The 16713-nt window shown below is 34.5% G+C and overlaps 2 protein-coding genes across 2 annotated transcripts; both read left to right on the top strand.

Moving 5' to 3' along the window:
* Positions 1-1112: 1112 nt before the first annotated feature.
* Positions 1113-8729, top strand: LOC132755286 (uncharacterized). The gene is made up of 2 exons (XM_060746131.1): positions 1113-1192; positions 7218-8729. Exon 2 carries the CDS (start codon positions 7392-7394, stop codon positions 8160-8162), a length of 771 nt encoding a protein of 256 aa, XP_060602114.1. The 5' UTR covers positions 1113-1192; positions 7218-7391; the 3' UTR covers positions 8163-8729.
* Positions 8730-9364: 635 nt separating this feature from the next.
* On the top strand, positions 9365-16519 carry LOC132755259 (DC-STAMP domain-containing protein 2-like; the record flags this gene model as incomplete). Its single annotated transcript, XM_060746101.1, has 5 exons — positions 9365-9489; positions 9955-10775; positions 13712-13788; positions 14511-14603; positions 15382-16519. Coding segments are annotated over exons 1-5 (2139 nt in total), but the record flags the coding sequence as incomplete, so codon positions are not given.
* Between the last annotated feature and the right edge of the window lie 194 nt (positions 16520-16713).

Here is a 16713-nt window from a genome sequence, read left to right as displayed (position 1 = left end):
ATACATTATAGGAAACTTTAGAGCGAAATTCTACAACATGTAATATTTGAGAAAGAATTTATCATTTAATGCTTATTTTCTTGAAACTTTTAAAAATGAATTTAAAAGTAAAATATTGTGAAGTGAACAAAGAAAGAAATTCACAAGTTTGCAAACGGCACTTACATTTAATCCGCGTAAATCACAGAAAGGTCAATCTATGCAAAAAATAGCCCTTATTGCGTTTGGCACGTTGTAGAAAAATGGTGATGAATTTTGCAAAACCAGTCATAAATTGCACATAGCATGTAAAGTTTTTATTGAATCTTTTTACTTTTCTAAATATCGGTGATAATAATGATAATGTGACCTTATCAATATCTAAGTACATTTTTCACAAGTTTAATTTTCTTGAATTATTTTGGCTCATCTTAAGGCATGCAGGTTTAACATGGAATTAATGAATATTATGTTGCAAACAGTCTAAAATCAACAAGGTATGAGCTTAGATCATTGATTGTATTAGTAGAAGTAAGAAGTAAAAAGTAGTAGCATTAACAGCAGCAGCAGTACTAGTAGTGGTGCTAGTAAGTAGTAGCAGTAGTAGTAGTCATATTAGATGTAGCAGTAGCAGCAGCAGCAGCACTAGTAGTAATGGTAGTAAGTAGTAGCAGTAGTAGTAATAAAAGTAGTAGTGGTTATGTTTTTGTTTGTGGTGGTTGTATTGGTAGTGGTAGTAGAGGTAGTGTAGCAGCAGAAGAAGAAGCAGTCGTAGTGGTGGTGGGTTGATGGTGGTAGTAGTGGTGGTGGTGGTAGTAGTAGTAGTAGTAGTGGTGGTGGTGGTGGTAGTAGTAGAAGTAGTAGTACTAGTAATAGTAAGTAGTAGCAGTAGCACAAGTCGTAGTTGTAGTAGCAAAAGCAACAGATCAACTACTATTACATCTTAATTAATACAAACTTGCTGAATAAAAATTTAAAGGGCAGATCTGACTGCTTGATAAAGGTTATTGTAAAATGTCTTTATATAAGAACGGAATGTGTGTGCTTTATATCAACTACTGTTTTCATGTACAAAGGGCCAGTTCATGATAACTGTGCATGCGGATCATATGCTCGGAGAAATGTAACGTCACCACAGACCGTCGTCAGCATCCCAAATTGGTGCTGCAGTCCGTCTGGTGCAGATTGCAGATGGTACAAGGAATGTCTTGAGGTAAATATACATGTAGTGGGAGCTACGTATTAGTTAAAAATGCAATATTTGACTACTACAAGCTACCAACATCACTTATAACACTCAGAAAAAGTTAGGTTAAGTAGCATATCCAATCTTTCCATATAATCAAATAATAATAATCACCTAGCATATTATCTCTTTTATACAAACGTACGAGTATATGTTTTGAATTCAATGTAAAATGTTTGTAAAGTATTGAATATACCGTTATATCAATGTAAATGAACATGAAGTCACAATCATTAGCAGGGTAAGCAGACAATTTTTGGACATGTCAACTTAGCGTGTATAGCGGCGTTTGATGCAAACTTTCATCTGGACCGCTGTCCAAGAAGGGTGGGCGGAAATGTCTCTCCCAAGATTTATTGGCCCTGGATATGGGTACAAAACCACCACCGGAAATTTGTACGGCGGAGGGGTGTCCATTCACTATGATCCATAACATCTTCCAGTGAGAATTCCAAGGGAGAATTCCGTGGTGCTAGCATACCAGTGAGTACTCGACTTATGTCTATTATGCGCTGAAGGAGCTATTGAGGGACTTTGTTGTGTGTGCCTTAGGAGAAATTGGCATTGACTTTTCATTATCGCCCGATTCTTGGAATCGACAGGAGGAGGTCTTTACGGATCTACCAAGGTGAGTTATGACTTGTCGGCCTATAGTCCTTCATGTGAGAGGACGCACTCATGAAGATGGTGGGGGTATAACATAGAACCTTTCAGATCTTGAAAGGAAATGTCTCCCCAATGCAGAAAACACGCTGGAATTGTTTTACAGGGACCGTGAAGAAGGTTATGAGTTGGTTTATACATAATTTATTTTAGTTCGATTGTGAATGAAGCTATTAGCTTATAAACACACTTTCGAATCTGTTCCTGGAACCAACCAGTACTGAGCAATAATTGTAATAATTGTAAAGTTTCTTGTTCAAGGAAACAACGACTTGCCCCTGTCAGGGTTTGAACCCATGTGGCTAGGAGTCATTAGATTACTAGACTAGTTAAGTCGGTTAACACTTTGGACTACTAGTCCAAAGTGTTAACCAGTCGGTCATGCGGCCACATTATGAGTTGGAGCAGCACTTTCCAGTATTGTTACTTTGGGATCACCAACCAGGTTGCTCGATTAAACCGGTACCAGCAAGTAGCTCTCCGACCCATTCCTTTCAATCGGCTTTTGGTAGAGACTAGAGATGATTCGCCATGCTTTGAGCCAGTTGGAGCTTAGATGGTCCATCTTGCACCAGCAATTTAAATGTCTAGTTAATTTTATTATTGTCAAAAATGTTCCAAGATGTGCAATATACCAGATACATTGATAATATGGTTACCAGATGTCATGGGGTTCATATGTTACATGAAATCTAGGCGTTTAGCGCAATGTCCTTTTTAAGATGGGGAGAAATGTGGTAATAATCTGGTACGACCAATACTGGGTACGAACTACAGGGCCGATATCCGGGATTGAGGTATGCGCAGAGAGTCAGACCCTGTTACCTTCTCGAAACAACAAAACCTATATTTGTTCAATCCGATAATTATCTGGTGCCATCTAGCTCTTTGAAGCAGTTGTGAACCTAGATAGATTCAACTGTGGAAGATTACAGAAGCCACTTTGTTTACATTTTACTCAGTTAGTTTACAACAAACATAATATTGTCATAAAATACTAGGAATATCATAAAGAAAGACAACTCTACCAAACACAAAAATCAAGTAGTTTGCCATGTTTGTTCAGAACAGCTCCATAAATATTTTCGTGTTGATTCAGGGCAGCTTCATGGGCTCGGAGACTTGATCGAAAAGGAATCTGCAGAAGCGTGCTCGGTAAACTAAGCATGCGCAAACGAGATTGAATGACTTGTTAGAAGGAAGAGCCAGATATACAGGTAATTGCAAAAAAACTGTGATGTATTGCATAAAAATAAATAGTTTATGTTTAAGCGATTAAACTGACTAATATGTTTAATTTTGTGAACAAAATGTAGTATTTCAACATAATATTTACAAAACACTCCTATATCAATAAGATATGGAAATAGGTTTACTTGTGTGAAATGTTTAACAAATATCCTTGTAAAATATATCTGTAGAACTAAAAAGATTACATGCTCGGTAAATATTTAAAGAAATCACAGTAGAATCAAATTTCATTACTTAAACATTATACAAATTGATTTTGACATTATGATAACTGTTATTAAGCTATCAAGTAAAAACGGTTTTTGTGCCACTGTACGAACGGCATAATACCACCTTTATTAATTTATGAATTCTCTGTAAGTACAATCAATATAAGTGTATTAATGTGTAATGAATAAAGACATGGATTATTTCATTCAATTTATATTAATTGCAATGTTAATGGGACTAGCCCGCGGTGCATGTAATAAATGGACTGGACCTTCCTGTTCAACTGAATGTGTCTTGTTAGAGCCCTACTACAACAAGTACCAATGGGCAACGTGTCTGACTGACACATACATAAAGACATTCTCAAAGGGTGATCACCATTGCAGGGATTCAACAGCGACATACTGCTGGTATCAGTGTATGGTAGAGGTGCATGATCTAGATCAAGGTGAAACATTATATATTCTATTTCTATTTTCTCTATGAAAAAGGAATATTTCAACGAATTTTGATAGATAAAATGGGTTCGGTATTCATTCAATTGTAACAATTTAATGCATTCATTTGAAATGTTAGGGATTCATTCGCACGTCAATTCCTTCAGATATCTTGTCATAGAGGGATGTAAAACGTTATAGAACAGAACAGAACATATATTTATTCAGACTTGTACATAGTACATCATCTTCAACATATATATATAACAACTAAATATTCTGCACATGATTAAAGCGTTTCGAAGCAATAGAATTTTTGTTTTCATATAAACATATCTACAAATAACAGGAGAGTGAAAGTATATTACAATACAACTTATCATATTTAATAAATATGATATGACCATATAATAATAAAACAACAACATTATAGGACACTTTAGAGAGTAATTCTACAACAATATTTAAGAAAGAATTTAATCATTTAAAAATGATTTACCATTATGCAGTAGTTTTCTTTAAATTTATCATTTTTCTACGTGTTTGAAGTTTTTTTTTAATTACATGTTAGAAGATCTATTGAGACATCAAAATACTTTATACATGTATACATTTATTTTCAAACCAGCAAGGTAATTTGTGTTAATATGCTTTTGCAAAGTATACAATGATAAGTATAGCATTGATTGTACTCTCCGGTAAAATCAATATTCACAATCGATATCGATACTTAGGCCGATTATGCGCAGCATTTTGTGCGGAACGCAAGACGAAAGCATGATAATACGATAAAGTCACCATTTTGTTGTACTTTTGCTTTACGACAAAGTCACTAGTACTCACTACTTCATCATATTTTCGTGTTTTCGCCGCGGAAATCCGACTTGGCACAAATCAGCACACCATACTTCATGGTTTATTTTTTAGATCATTTTAGAACGACCTTCAGTTAATCGGCAGCAAAATAAAACAATTATCTGAACTTCACAAGAGAACTGTATTAAGATTAAGATATCTCTGTAGTATTTTTAATGGAACCTTTTTTCAATAACTACATCTTTTGTAAACGGTTTTGGTCTGTTTTTCTATTCTTTGTATCTTCATAAAACGCGTTCAATACATGTACGTTTAACAGTAAAAAGAGACAGTATCATGTTTAGATATTTCAAATACACCCACACGCCTAATATTTCTCATATATTCAATGCAGAGCTCAGATCATTTTTTGTGTTTTCATTTTCAAAAAACCTACGCCATCAGCGTTATTGTTGTATTTTCTGATCTCAGATCAGGAAATACAATGCTGACATTCAATCTCTGGCACAGAATTTCACGACAAACCTAACAACAAGTAGTTCTCCAAACAGCTTAAAATTAGCGATGTAAAAGAAAGAAATATTTTTATTTTGTTTCAAGTATACAACAAATTACAACGCATTCAAAGTTTAAAAGTAGTGTTGGCTTATAGAATTGTCAATAAATGCACAATCACAAATTACGCGGATGAAAATCATTTTAAGCGATGTCGATTACCGAATACTTCAGAGCGTTGTACACAAATTAATCTGACTGTCGAGTGTGGAAATATTTAAACATTGGGACTTTTTTTGGCGAAAAGTTTTTTCGCTAAATTATTTACTTCAGTTTAAAAAACAGTTTTATTTGAACAAAATCCTCGAAATTTAAAAAAGGGTTTACAAACCGAAAGGAAAATTTCAAAATTTTTAGAATTTTTGATTTTATTCAGGCTATCTTCGTATAACTTCCCCGTGGTGCAGGGATAACGCGCTCGTTTAGGGTGTGAGAGGTCTGGGGTTCGTATCCCAATTGAGGCAACTATTTTTTAAGTGTCTTTTTTAAGAAAGTAGCTACGGTATGCAAGGATAAAGTATGACTGTCATAAAAAAATAAAGATAAATGATTTGTGATGCAACTCTAGTCATGCAAAATTCCGTATGTATCAAACTCAAACTGTTATAGTAAAAAATCTAAACGCAGTCGCTGAATCTCGGTGCCCTGTAAGATGAATTATAGTGTATATAAAAAAAACTTATACAGGCAAATACATATAGATACGATTTAGATTGAAAAGATCAGAAAATACCACAGAGCTTGCAGCCCTTTGATTTTTATATATGCCACATCCAGGTCCACTAACATCGATAAACAAAATTGTGTTTTTTACATTTTTGCGCTAAAATTGTCTGGGCTTATCAAAAACTCAACGTAATTAGTGCTTTGATATGTGCTAAAGATCACCAGTTACAATATCATCATAGTAAATAAAGTTTTTCTGAATAATTAAAAAGGGCATCCGTCCATTAACTACTAAATGAATGCTATTATAAAATATCTTTATGTACGAATTGAATATGATGTTTTTTATTTGTTAATTTGTTTTAACAACGCCTGCTTTCATTTACTAAGGGCCAGTTCACGATGACTGTGCATGCGGGCCAGATGCTGGAAGAAATGTAACGTCACAACAGACCGTCGTCAGCATCCCAGATTGGTGCTGCAGTCCGTCTGGTGCAAACTGCAGTTGGTACAAGGAATGCCTTGAGGTAAATATACATGAAGTGGGAACAACGTATTAGTTAAAATTGCAATATGTGAATACTACAAGCTACCAACATCACTTATAACACTCAGATAAAGTTAGGAACGATTCTGCAATTAAGTAGCATATTCAATCTTTCCATATAATCAAATAATAATTATCACCCAGCATATTATCTCTTTCATACATATGTACGAGTAGATGTTTTGAATGAAATGTAAAATGTAGGTATACTGATATATCAATATGTAAATGAAAAGGAATGACAAATTGCAAGTCACAATCATTACAAATAAACTGGTTTGATATTCACTTTTGTCAGTTGTCAAGTTTTATATATATGCTCTGGTGGACATACTTAAAATCAAATCTACACAGTTAAATGATATCTGATTATGCATGTAAATATTATTTCCATGCTTTCATCAAATATTGCTACCACTGCCGTCATGTTAGAGGCGACAAACATGTACTTTTTCAAATGATAAATAAACTATTTATAAAAAGATTTGCTATATACCGGTAAAGTGTTTTGCTAGTAAACTCGTATTTTATCAGTATTGAGATTCGGCCTTTTTTATCAATAACACTGTCGAAAAGTTTTTAACTTATTCTTTTCCTCTCTTTATTTCATTTTTGAAGTTTGTTTCTTTTTTGAGAAGAAGGGAAACAAAAGAGAATTAACGACTGTTTGGCGTAAGTCATTATTTTCTGTCATAAACATGCCAATAGATTATTAACTCTGCTACCATTTCATCTAATTTTTTTTCGACAATTCATTTGAGCACTTAGATGAATTAGTTGACGGGTAGGTTAAATAAAAAATAATAATGAATTGTGAGATGATGCATTTGTTATTTGCTTTTTGCAGAAGCGTTATCCGTGCAAACAGCAAAACAATTCGTATGCCCTTGACTACGCCGAGAAATTTTGCAATTTGTACCAAGATCATTACCAGAAATTTAACACCATTGCTCAAGAATGGATCGATGCTGTACGGAAATGCCTACAAGTTAAGCTTGTACCCATCCTTAGACCATTTGTCATGGCAACATGCGAGAGCATCAAACAAACAGCCTTTGATTCTCACCCTTCCTGCTATCTTTACCCTGATTTTGGAAAGCCTTCTATCTGTGAGATTGGTTGCGATAACTGGGTTCGTATATTTTGGACTGTAAAAGGCGCGCTAATTCAAGACGCTATAGCTACCGTAAAACAAATGTGGGATGTTTATGAGGCATGTGATTGTGATGTACTATCACTTGGAATGGAGATGATACGGTTGGTATTTCGACATGTATGGGGAAAAATAGTGACAAACTTAAACAAAATGGCCCAAATTATTGCAAATCAAATATCAAGAATAAAAGGTTGGTACAAAAGAGGGGTACTCATTTTCGGGTTCCCAACTCCGGAAAGTCCAAATCGTAATAAACGTTCTGCTGACAATAACACTGATCTTTTTTACGTTAATCTTTTGATTGCTGCACAATCCGAATTCGACCTTAACGCGCCCAATATGCTCGCAACAAATGTGTCAGCGGAGGCGATAAGCGTAGCTAAAGCCATTGAAAACGGCGAGATTCGTTTAGATATTGAAGAAGGGATCGAGTTTACAGGACTTAGTATTTGCATCGACTACAACTGTACAGAAACATCTCTACAAGTTACACCAGCACAACAAGCACAACAAGAGAAACAAGACAAAGGAGGAGTAAATCGTACGACCATCATCGTTGTAGTATGTGCAGTAACATTTGGAATGATTCTAGTAGTTTCGGGAGTTGTTATACTGAAGAAGGTGCGCCGTTCCTAACCCGCTCCCAAAGACGTATACATGCATGTGCTGTTGTACTTCAACCAATGTTTTCGTTTGCTTTAAGAACAAAAATATTCATACAACGCGTAATAATATATAATAATATATATTTACAAGCACACAGTTTCATCCTTTTGTGTGAGTGGTTTGTTTTTGTTTGTTTGTTGCTATTGTTTTTGTTTTTTGTGTTTTTTTGTTGTTGTTTTTTGTGTGTCTTTTTTGTTGTTTTTTTTCTACGCGTACTATGATATGTAGTTTGATTTAAGTGATGACGGTGACAGTAAAGGTCAATTACCTTTTATATTCTGTGTATGTCTGTGACATTAATCTTTTTTTAAGTTTATGTTATATGAATGAATATTTGATAAAGTTATCATGTCTTTGTCCTTTATTTGTTAGTGTTTGATTTACAAGATGTGTAGACAATATATTGTATCTAGATTGGTAAAATAGTTGACATGTGCATCAGAAAAGTCGAAAATCAAGTTATATGAAAATGTGTCAGTGCGCAGTGTATGTGGAGCTTTCAAAATTTTCAGCAACAAAACTATCTTTTAAAACCAGAATTTGTTGGGTTTAATGATAACCAAAAAATTGATTATTTCCTAAGTATCATCAACATGGGGGAGGAACTGTTACACAGGGGATAGAGTTCTTCTTAATACTGTTACGGAATTCGTCGGAAAACTTGTGTATAAACCGAGACACACTCGTCAAAAATGGTATTTTTTATCTTTAAAACGATAGTTTGAGGTGCTAAATTATACTATGATGATTAAGCTTGTCTAACATATAGAAGATATTAAATGAGTGTAGTTTAATACTAAATTTATTAAACGAGTTGAATAAAATCATATTATGTGAGCCTCTAGGTACCGTCTTCATACACATATATTTTTTAATATTGTTCTGTAAATGGTTTAAAAAGAAAGATAAGTACATACATCTAAATATAAAACTAAAGGATACATTTAAAGTTTGAATCACTTTAATGAAAGTCATTATATATACATTATTCATTTCAATTATCTACTTGAACGAATAATTACTATCTTATTGTCTTTCTAATTTCATCCTGACTGATCGATATAAGACAAATTCATATCATTTTTCAAGTAGTTTTGGCCACTTCAAATATGGAAATAATACATTCCACATCCTAGTATGAAATTTCAACAATTATCGGACGTACAATGGACCAAAGAGATAACTTTCATTGATATATATCTTCTAGTACTTCAATATTTTAGATATTCACACAGAGGAGACGTTAAATATTGAGTACGGCTTTTTCGAAAAATTTTCAACTAAAACATGAGTCAAGGTAACATTTTTACTTTTTTAACAAAATATTTTTTATTATTATCTGGTTCTTTTTTCTTTGTCTTCACTATTTAATCGATCTACAGCATTATAACACCTTCGATCCAATATTGCAGTTCCATAAAAGTGGTAATCTAGAGATTTGTGATAGCGCATATATCGGACAAACCAACATGTTTTATATTTCATTGGAAGTTATGTGTTATGTATTATGTATAGTTTAAATAATAGAGAATCACAAAAAAATCCACCAGTAACATCAAAAGCAAGCAATATGTAATGTATAATAGCCATTTGTATTGTAAACAACACTGAGCAGAGCGAACGACCTCTTTTGCTATTTGATCAAAGTCATTGTAACAGGTCCGAACCATTAGACAGACTTGATCAAATTTGTCAACGTTTTACAAAGGTTTATATTTATCATTTGGGAGTATGTTCAGACTTTTGATCGTTATTTATACAGAATATGGGCAGGGTGAAGATGTGGCTCCGACCAACACAGAGCCTTCAACTGCGCTATCGTTTCGTCCGACTGTTCACCATTCTACGAGTGTTCCCGAATCCGTAACATCTTGGCAGGAGTCCACATTTGAAAGCTCTTACCAGGAGTCAGGGAAGGGAAATGATAAATCACCAAGCGCAGTTACCTTTGCCAAAGATGATAACTCTAAAGATAACTTTCAAAAGATGAAGAACAGGAAACTTGGCGAACTATTTGCTAGCACTGAAATGCTGTTTAATAGTGGAAGAGAAGAAAATAAAAGAATGAAAGCTGTCTTTGGGGTGTTTTCGGGTGTGGCTGTCGGAAGTCTGATATTCGTATTGTTATACTGTAATTTTGAATACAGTGGTATTGTTGCAGGAACCGTCGCATCTGTCAGTACTATTTTCATTTGTATTGGGCTAGCTTTCTTTCCGACCTGTAGATGTATCATGGCTCTAGTTTTTCCAAACTTTACAACTGGAAAAGGACGAACACTACTTCTTTCGGTTATTTTTGCTGGTATGTTAACTGGGCCGATTCTAAACATTACACACAATGGTAAAGAAATCGGAAACAGCATGGCATGTGTGATTGACCTAATTGCCAATCAATCAAGAATATTATTACAGCAGTCAAAAGAGCCTATAAGAGATGTTGCCAAATATATAGAGCAACAAAGACAGTCACTAGAAAACATCCAGAACAGCATGTTTGTTGACTTTAAGGAATTGAGAGACGCCATTGATGCACTGGAGAATGACTTTAATGTCGTGGATACAAGTATGAACAAAATCTATGAGGTAATTTGTTTTCCCTGGTGTTTCTTTCCTAGTGCAGAAAATTGAATCAATACATATTCCACATGTGGAATTGATTACGGAAAGTTGCCAAACATGTTATGGTGAAAATTGAGAATTATAAATGTACCTTAACCTTTTACCCCATGAGCATATTGCGAAAAATGGCCGTTTTCATTGAAAAGCCTCCTGTTACAAGTTCCAACTGCTATAAAACTATGAAAAATGCTTCAATACTGATGAAACTTGGCACATATGTTGAATGAACCTTTACCTCTGTAACAACATGCTCAATCTTACATTTTCTGTTACCATGGCAATGGGGGGACGTCTCAAAATTGCGAAAAATCACTATTTTGCATTGTTTTTTTTCCATCAAAACTGATTGCAAAGTGCTGCAACTTCTCAATGCAATGAGAGAGTAAAAGGCTTTTCAGTGTTGGTTACACGTAACCTTAAGATCGCCATGAGGCCATTTTTAGCCTGTCACATGTCCAAAATTTTCTTGGCGATGAGGGGGACTACCGACCCCCTTCAAACCCAACAAACAGAAGGGGGCACATCCACCTTCTGGCAACCCCCTGATGTATCATTTTGATTGGGGCTGCACTGTTTGAGGCCTCAAAAAGAGTGGGGGGAAGCCATCAAAACACGCTTATATGAGGGAAAAGGTTATAATATCTTAATTTATTTTAAACCATATTTATGAAAACAGATTATTTTCAGAAAAAAAAATGTTTTGTTAGATGTGTCTGTCATTCTGCATAAATAGTACTGCAAACCTAACCAGAACAACAATATGGTATATAGAATGGTAATTTAATGTATTTTAGTATAATGTGTAAAAAAGAGAATTGGTTATTTGATATTCCTCGGGTTATCTCTCAATATTTTATATTAGTATCTATATTATACGGAAGCGTCCTGGTGCTAATTCATAATGTTCTGTAAAAAATAAACTCCTACGTAGGAGATAAAAAAGTCTAATTAGGAGTTTAAAACTCCTACGTAGGACTTTATAATTCCTACGTAGGACTTTATAATTCCTACGTAGGACTTTATAATTCCTACGTAGGACTTTATAACGTAGGACTTTGTAACTCCTACGTAGGACTTTTAAATTCCTACGTAGGACTTTATAACTCCTACGTAGGACTTTATAACTCCTACGTAGGACTTTGTAACTCCTACGTAGGACTTTATAACTCCTACGTAGGAGATAAAAAAGCCTAATTAGGAGTTTATATCTCCTACGTAGGACTTTTAAACTTCTACGTAGGACTTTATAACTCCTACGTAGGACTTTATAAGTCCTACGAAGGACTTTGTTACTCCTACGTAGGACTGTATAACTCCTACGTAGGAGATTAAAAAGCCTAATTAGGACTTTATAACTCCTACGTAGGACTTAATAACTCCTCCTTAGGATACATATCAAAGTACTGAAAGCACAGAGTTCAACGGACATGTATGCTAGAGTATAACTTAAGATAGCATATTATGTAGGAAAATAAATTACATGTGTCAAGTTGTAATTGTGGCAAGCCGCTTTAGTAAATACCCTTAGTCTGTAGCCAGAGATGATTTTGTCATTCTCTTCTAATATTAAACGATGATTCTGTATTATGTACGTTGAGTTATATTGATTATTCATTTGTACACAAAATGTATGGGTCAAAGTAGGATATAATTCATTATGAAATATTAAACATATGCATGCATAATGCTCCGCAAACCGTTTTCTTCTTAAGGAACAAGACACTTCACTACTCCCCCTGCCACCTATAAGGATTTAATCATTTGAAACGGCCGAAAATGGATACATTGCTCGTTTTGTTCAGCTAATTCGTATGGAAAAAGTAATCGTTAAAGCCTTTTAAAATTTTGATATATACATATTTTAGAAATGCTTGTTGTCGAGTAAGTTTTTCGAATAGCTGTAAAGATATTTTCCGGGATACATCGCCAATGCTTACAGACACCTCACCCTAAGGCACTGTGCTCTCTAGAAACCTGAGACACTTTATTAAAAGGTGAAGTGTGGCGGCACCGCCGTGTGACTAGTAACCTAATGATCGCTAGCCGCATGGGTTCAAACACCGTTAGGCGCAAGCCGTTGTTTCCTTGAGCAAGAAACTTTACACTCATTGCTCAGTACGTACTTGTTGGTTCCAAGAACGGATTCGAAAGTGTATCTATAAGCTTATAGCTTCCTACACAATCAAACTGAAATAAATTCTGTATAAACCAAAGGTGAAGTTCCTCTATATTTAGGGGTGGTTTAAGTGTCTTGCTCCATCGCCGATATACCGGTCCGGAATGTTGAGATTTTGCAAAGCATTCTGTATGCATTTCTTATAAAGTCATAAAGTCCTACGTAGGAGATACAAACTCCTAATTAGGATTTTTTTATCTCTTACGTAGGAGTTATAAAGTCCTACGTAGGAGTTAAAAAGTCCTACGTAGGAGTTTAAAAGTCCTACGTAGGAGTTATAAACTCCTAATTAGGCTTTTTTATCTCCTACGTAGGATTTATAAAGTCCTAGGTAGGACTTATAAAGTCCTACGTAGGACTTATAAAATCCTACGTAGGAGTTATAAAAAACCTACGTAGGACTTTATAAGTCCTACGTAGGAGTTACAAACTCCTAATTAGGCTTTTTAATCTCCTACGTAGGAGTTATAAAGTCCTACGTAGGACTTATAAAAACCTACGTAGGACTTTATAAGTCCTACGTAGGAGTTACAAACTCCTAATTAGGCTTTTATTCTCTCTTACGTAGGAGTTTATTTTTTTATAGAACATTATGAATTAGCACCAGGACGCTTCCGTAATATTATGTACAAAATGATATGGAAGAAAAGCAAGTATATAATGTTAACGGTGAAAAATTGTATTCTTTATACTTTAAACACACGTGTATTTTTTTAACTTTCAGGAATGCACCAGCCCACTAAAGACAGCTAATGAAAAATGTATAAAACAGTGTAACATACTGATACTTCCTAATCCAAAGTATAAACATTTGACTTATGTTATACAAACTTGACAATTTATCCATATAAATAATATCTTTCACAAAATTCCCTTCGCATCCGATCAAAATAATCATGACTTCTAAATACGATGCATTCCTTCTATGTTATCGTTTTATTATTTTTCTTTTCTTTACTTTTGTTTTGTAAGAAATATACGTCAATTATAGTAAGGCCCATTACAGTAATGCATTTGTTTATTACTCAAAAAGCTTTTTATTTTGTATATCCTGCGCTAATCTTTAAAACGTTATCCACTGTCAATAACCTGAACCATCTTATGTCCAAGTTGCATTTTGGAAAATAGTTAAAATAGTTAAGTTACAGTGAGTATTTTTGGAAGTTAAAATACTATTTTGTTTATGTTTATTCTACTTTTATTACAAATACTTTCACATTCTACCCTACTTTTGCATGTGTTAAGCTTTTAACTATTTAACTATTATTTGAACGTTAAAAAAACTCATGTTTGCCCTTATACAGAAAGGGAAAAAGTTCTCGTTTCTGAGGCATAATGTCCCTAAAACTATGAGTGTTATTCCTCATCATCATCATTTCTTCATCTTAATCATATTATATAATATTATCATCATTGCCAACATCATTTTATCATTATCATCAACAACATCATCACCATTTTATATACTGCTTTTCTAATCTATGCGTGCTACAGGGATAACGTCTCTTTTGTTTACTCTTCAGAGCGGAATGCCTAACTTGGTGCAGGACGCTAACTGATATATGCTCTCCATTAAAGATAAGTGACAACTTTGCTGGTGTTACAAAAGATATGAAGTAAGTAAATCAATAAATTATGTGTGGTAATGAAATCTGTTTATTATATGTACGTTGTAGTATTTGGATACAGATAACCATTCTCTTGTACTAATAATTGTCGAAGATAATGAATACTTTATAATTTATTCAGTTAATTTTGAGCATTTTCAAGCAAATACATGTTTAGTTAATGTAATACATGCATTACTTTCTAGTGTCACAAGAGTGTATGAATAAAAAGAAGTTCGTATGAAAAAATTAACAGCGTGTCATTCGATTTCCTATAAGTATTGTATATTAGCATTTTAGTTGACCATTTATAGAGATACTACGAAACACGTCAAACGTTTGGTTTTCTCATCTTATCCCACGGTACAAACAAACATTTGCAGTTACAGACTAGTACATATATCGATGATAACCGCATTTCTGGTATGAACGGTAGTGCACTGCGAGGCCTTAACGATAATTGTTTGTTTGTACCCCGGCATTATACGGGAATACCAAAATTTGCCGGGTTCCTGAAAACATTTGTTCTGGGTGCAGGAAATATTTGGAAATACCAATATACAAGGCGTTTTATTCTTTTGTATAATTTGATAACTGTTAGATATCCAAATACATGTTACCATGAGGACATCGTTGAAAGGACTAAATTGTGAGAACGGTTGTCATCTAATGATTTATATTATACAAAAGAAGCAGGCGCTTAGTCTTGTATCATAAATATTAAAATCATCTTCTAAAATTTAAATCAATAAAGAGTGAAAAATCAGAGCTTTGTTTTGTGTTTTAGAGACATTATTGGCCAAGCAGAAAAGTATTTTAGCCCTGGAGTTAAAGTAGATGGTAATTTTGAAGACAATGGAAATAACTCGGGAGAAATCAGTATGGTACAACGACGAATAGATGAGAAGACTGAGTCAAGCGTTCTTACAATAAAAACTATCATTACGACAATGAAGTATGTGCTGTCGTTGTCTTTGCTTTTAATGTTTATCCAAGCGTTCTTATACTTCAAAAATTATATGGCGAAAGACGGGTATGACAATATATACATAACAAAAGAATTTATTGAACTTGACAAGAAAAAGGAGGAAAATGGCGAGGAATCTTTATTGCCTATCAAGAAAATAGAGAAATCAGAATACATTCATACTAGGTCATTAAAACTAACAAAGCAAGAGCTTGACAGTTGTAAAACTGGTCTCGCTCATGTTTTTATACATGCGTTTATTTGTTTTGTCGTGGTTTTGTTCGATTTCTTTCTCTATTATATCTTAAATCTCATCCAGACGTTTGGTAAAGTTGAAATAGACCTGAATGATAAACGCCGGTTGACCGTTGACGTTGAGGGAAAAGGTTTCATTGCCAGCTTTTATAAGGAAATTTTTAAAGGCATAAACATTGATGATGTATTCCATGTACATGTTAACCTAGACAAATGTTTACCAAACCCAACATCTACATCTGGAGACACTGTTGTTGGCTTTTTCCTTCTCTATCTACTGGCATTGTGCTTCGTGATGTTTCATGGTTATGGAATGCGCATGCGCCGGAAAATTGCCGCATACTTCTTTCCAGAACAAGAGGCTTCGCGAATGGAATATTTGCACAAGACTATTCGTCATAAACGTATCGCACGTCAAAGATTTCTCCGTCAAGAAGTAAGGTCAGCTCACAAAGAAAGTTTTATGAAGAAAGGATTTCGGCTTTCTACGTGGCTCATAACCAATTGCAAATGTATTGCCAAACTTGTTCCATCGAGAGAGCAGTTAGAGTGCAGCAGCTGTGAGGAGACAAAGGGAACATTTGACTCAGTAAAACTGACGAAATGTACTGGGGTAAGGGATGATGTTGCCTGTACAGCTGTCTATTGTGACGACTGCAGAGTGATTCTTGGCGGAGTTTGTCCTTTATGTTACCAAGAGGAAAATATGATAAACAAGATCAACAAGGAAAGGCGGCGTTCAATGAACGCAACCCCCACATGACCCAGCAACAAGAACCAATGGCAAGGAGCCCAGGGGGACCCCAAACAAAAACAGGACAGGGCAAAGACAGAGCACGGACAGGTTAATCATTAAATGATAATTAATTTGTAACTGATTAGGAATTTAAAGAAAAA

Source organism: Ruditapes philippinarum, unplaced genomic scaffold (genome assembly GCF_026571515.1).
Source record: "Ruditapes philippinarum isolate M1 unplaced genomic scaffold, ASM2657151v2 ctg1768_1_1_1_1, whole genome shotgun sequence".
Lineage (NCBI taxonomy): Eukaryota > Metazoa > Mollusca > Bivalvia > Venerida > Veneridae > Ruditapes > Ruditapes philippinarum.
The sequence above is the reverse complement of the archived record's forward strand: the minus strand, read 5'-3'. Positions and strand labels throughout refer to the sequence as shown.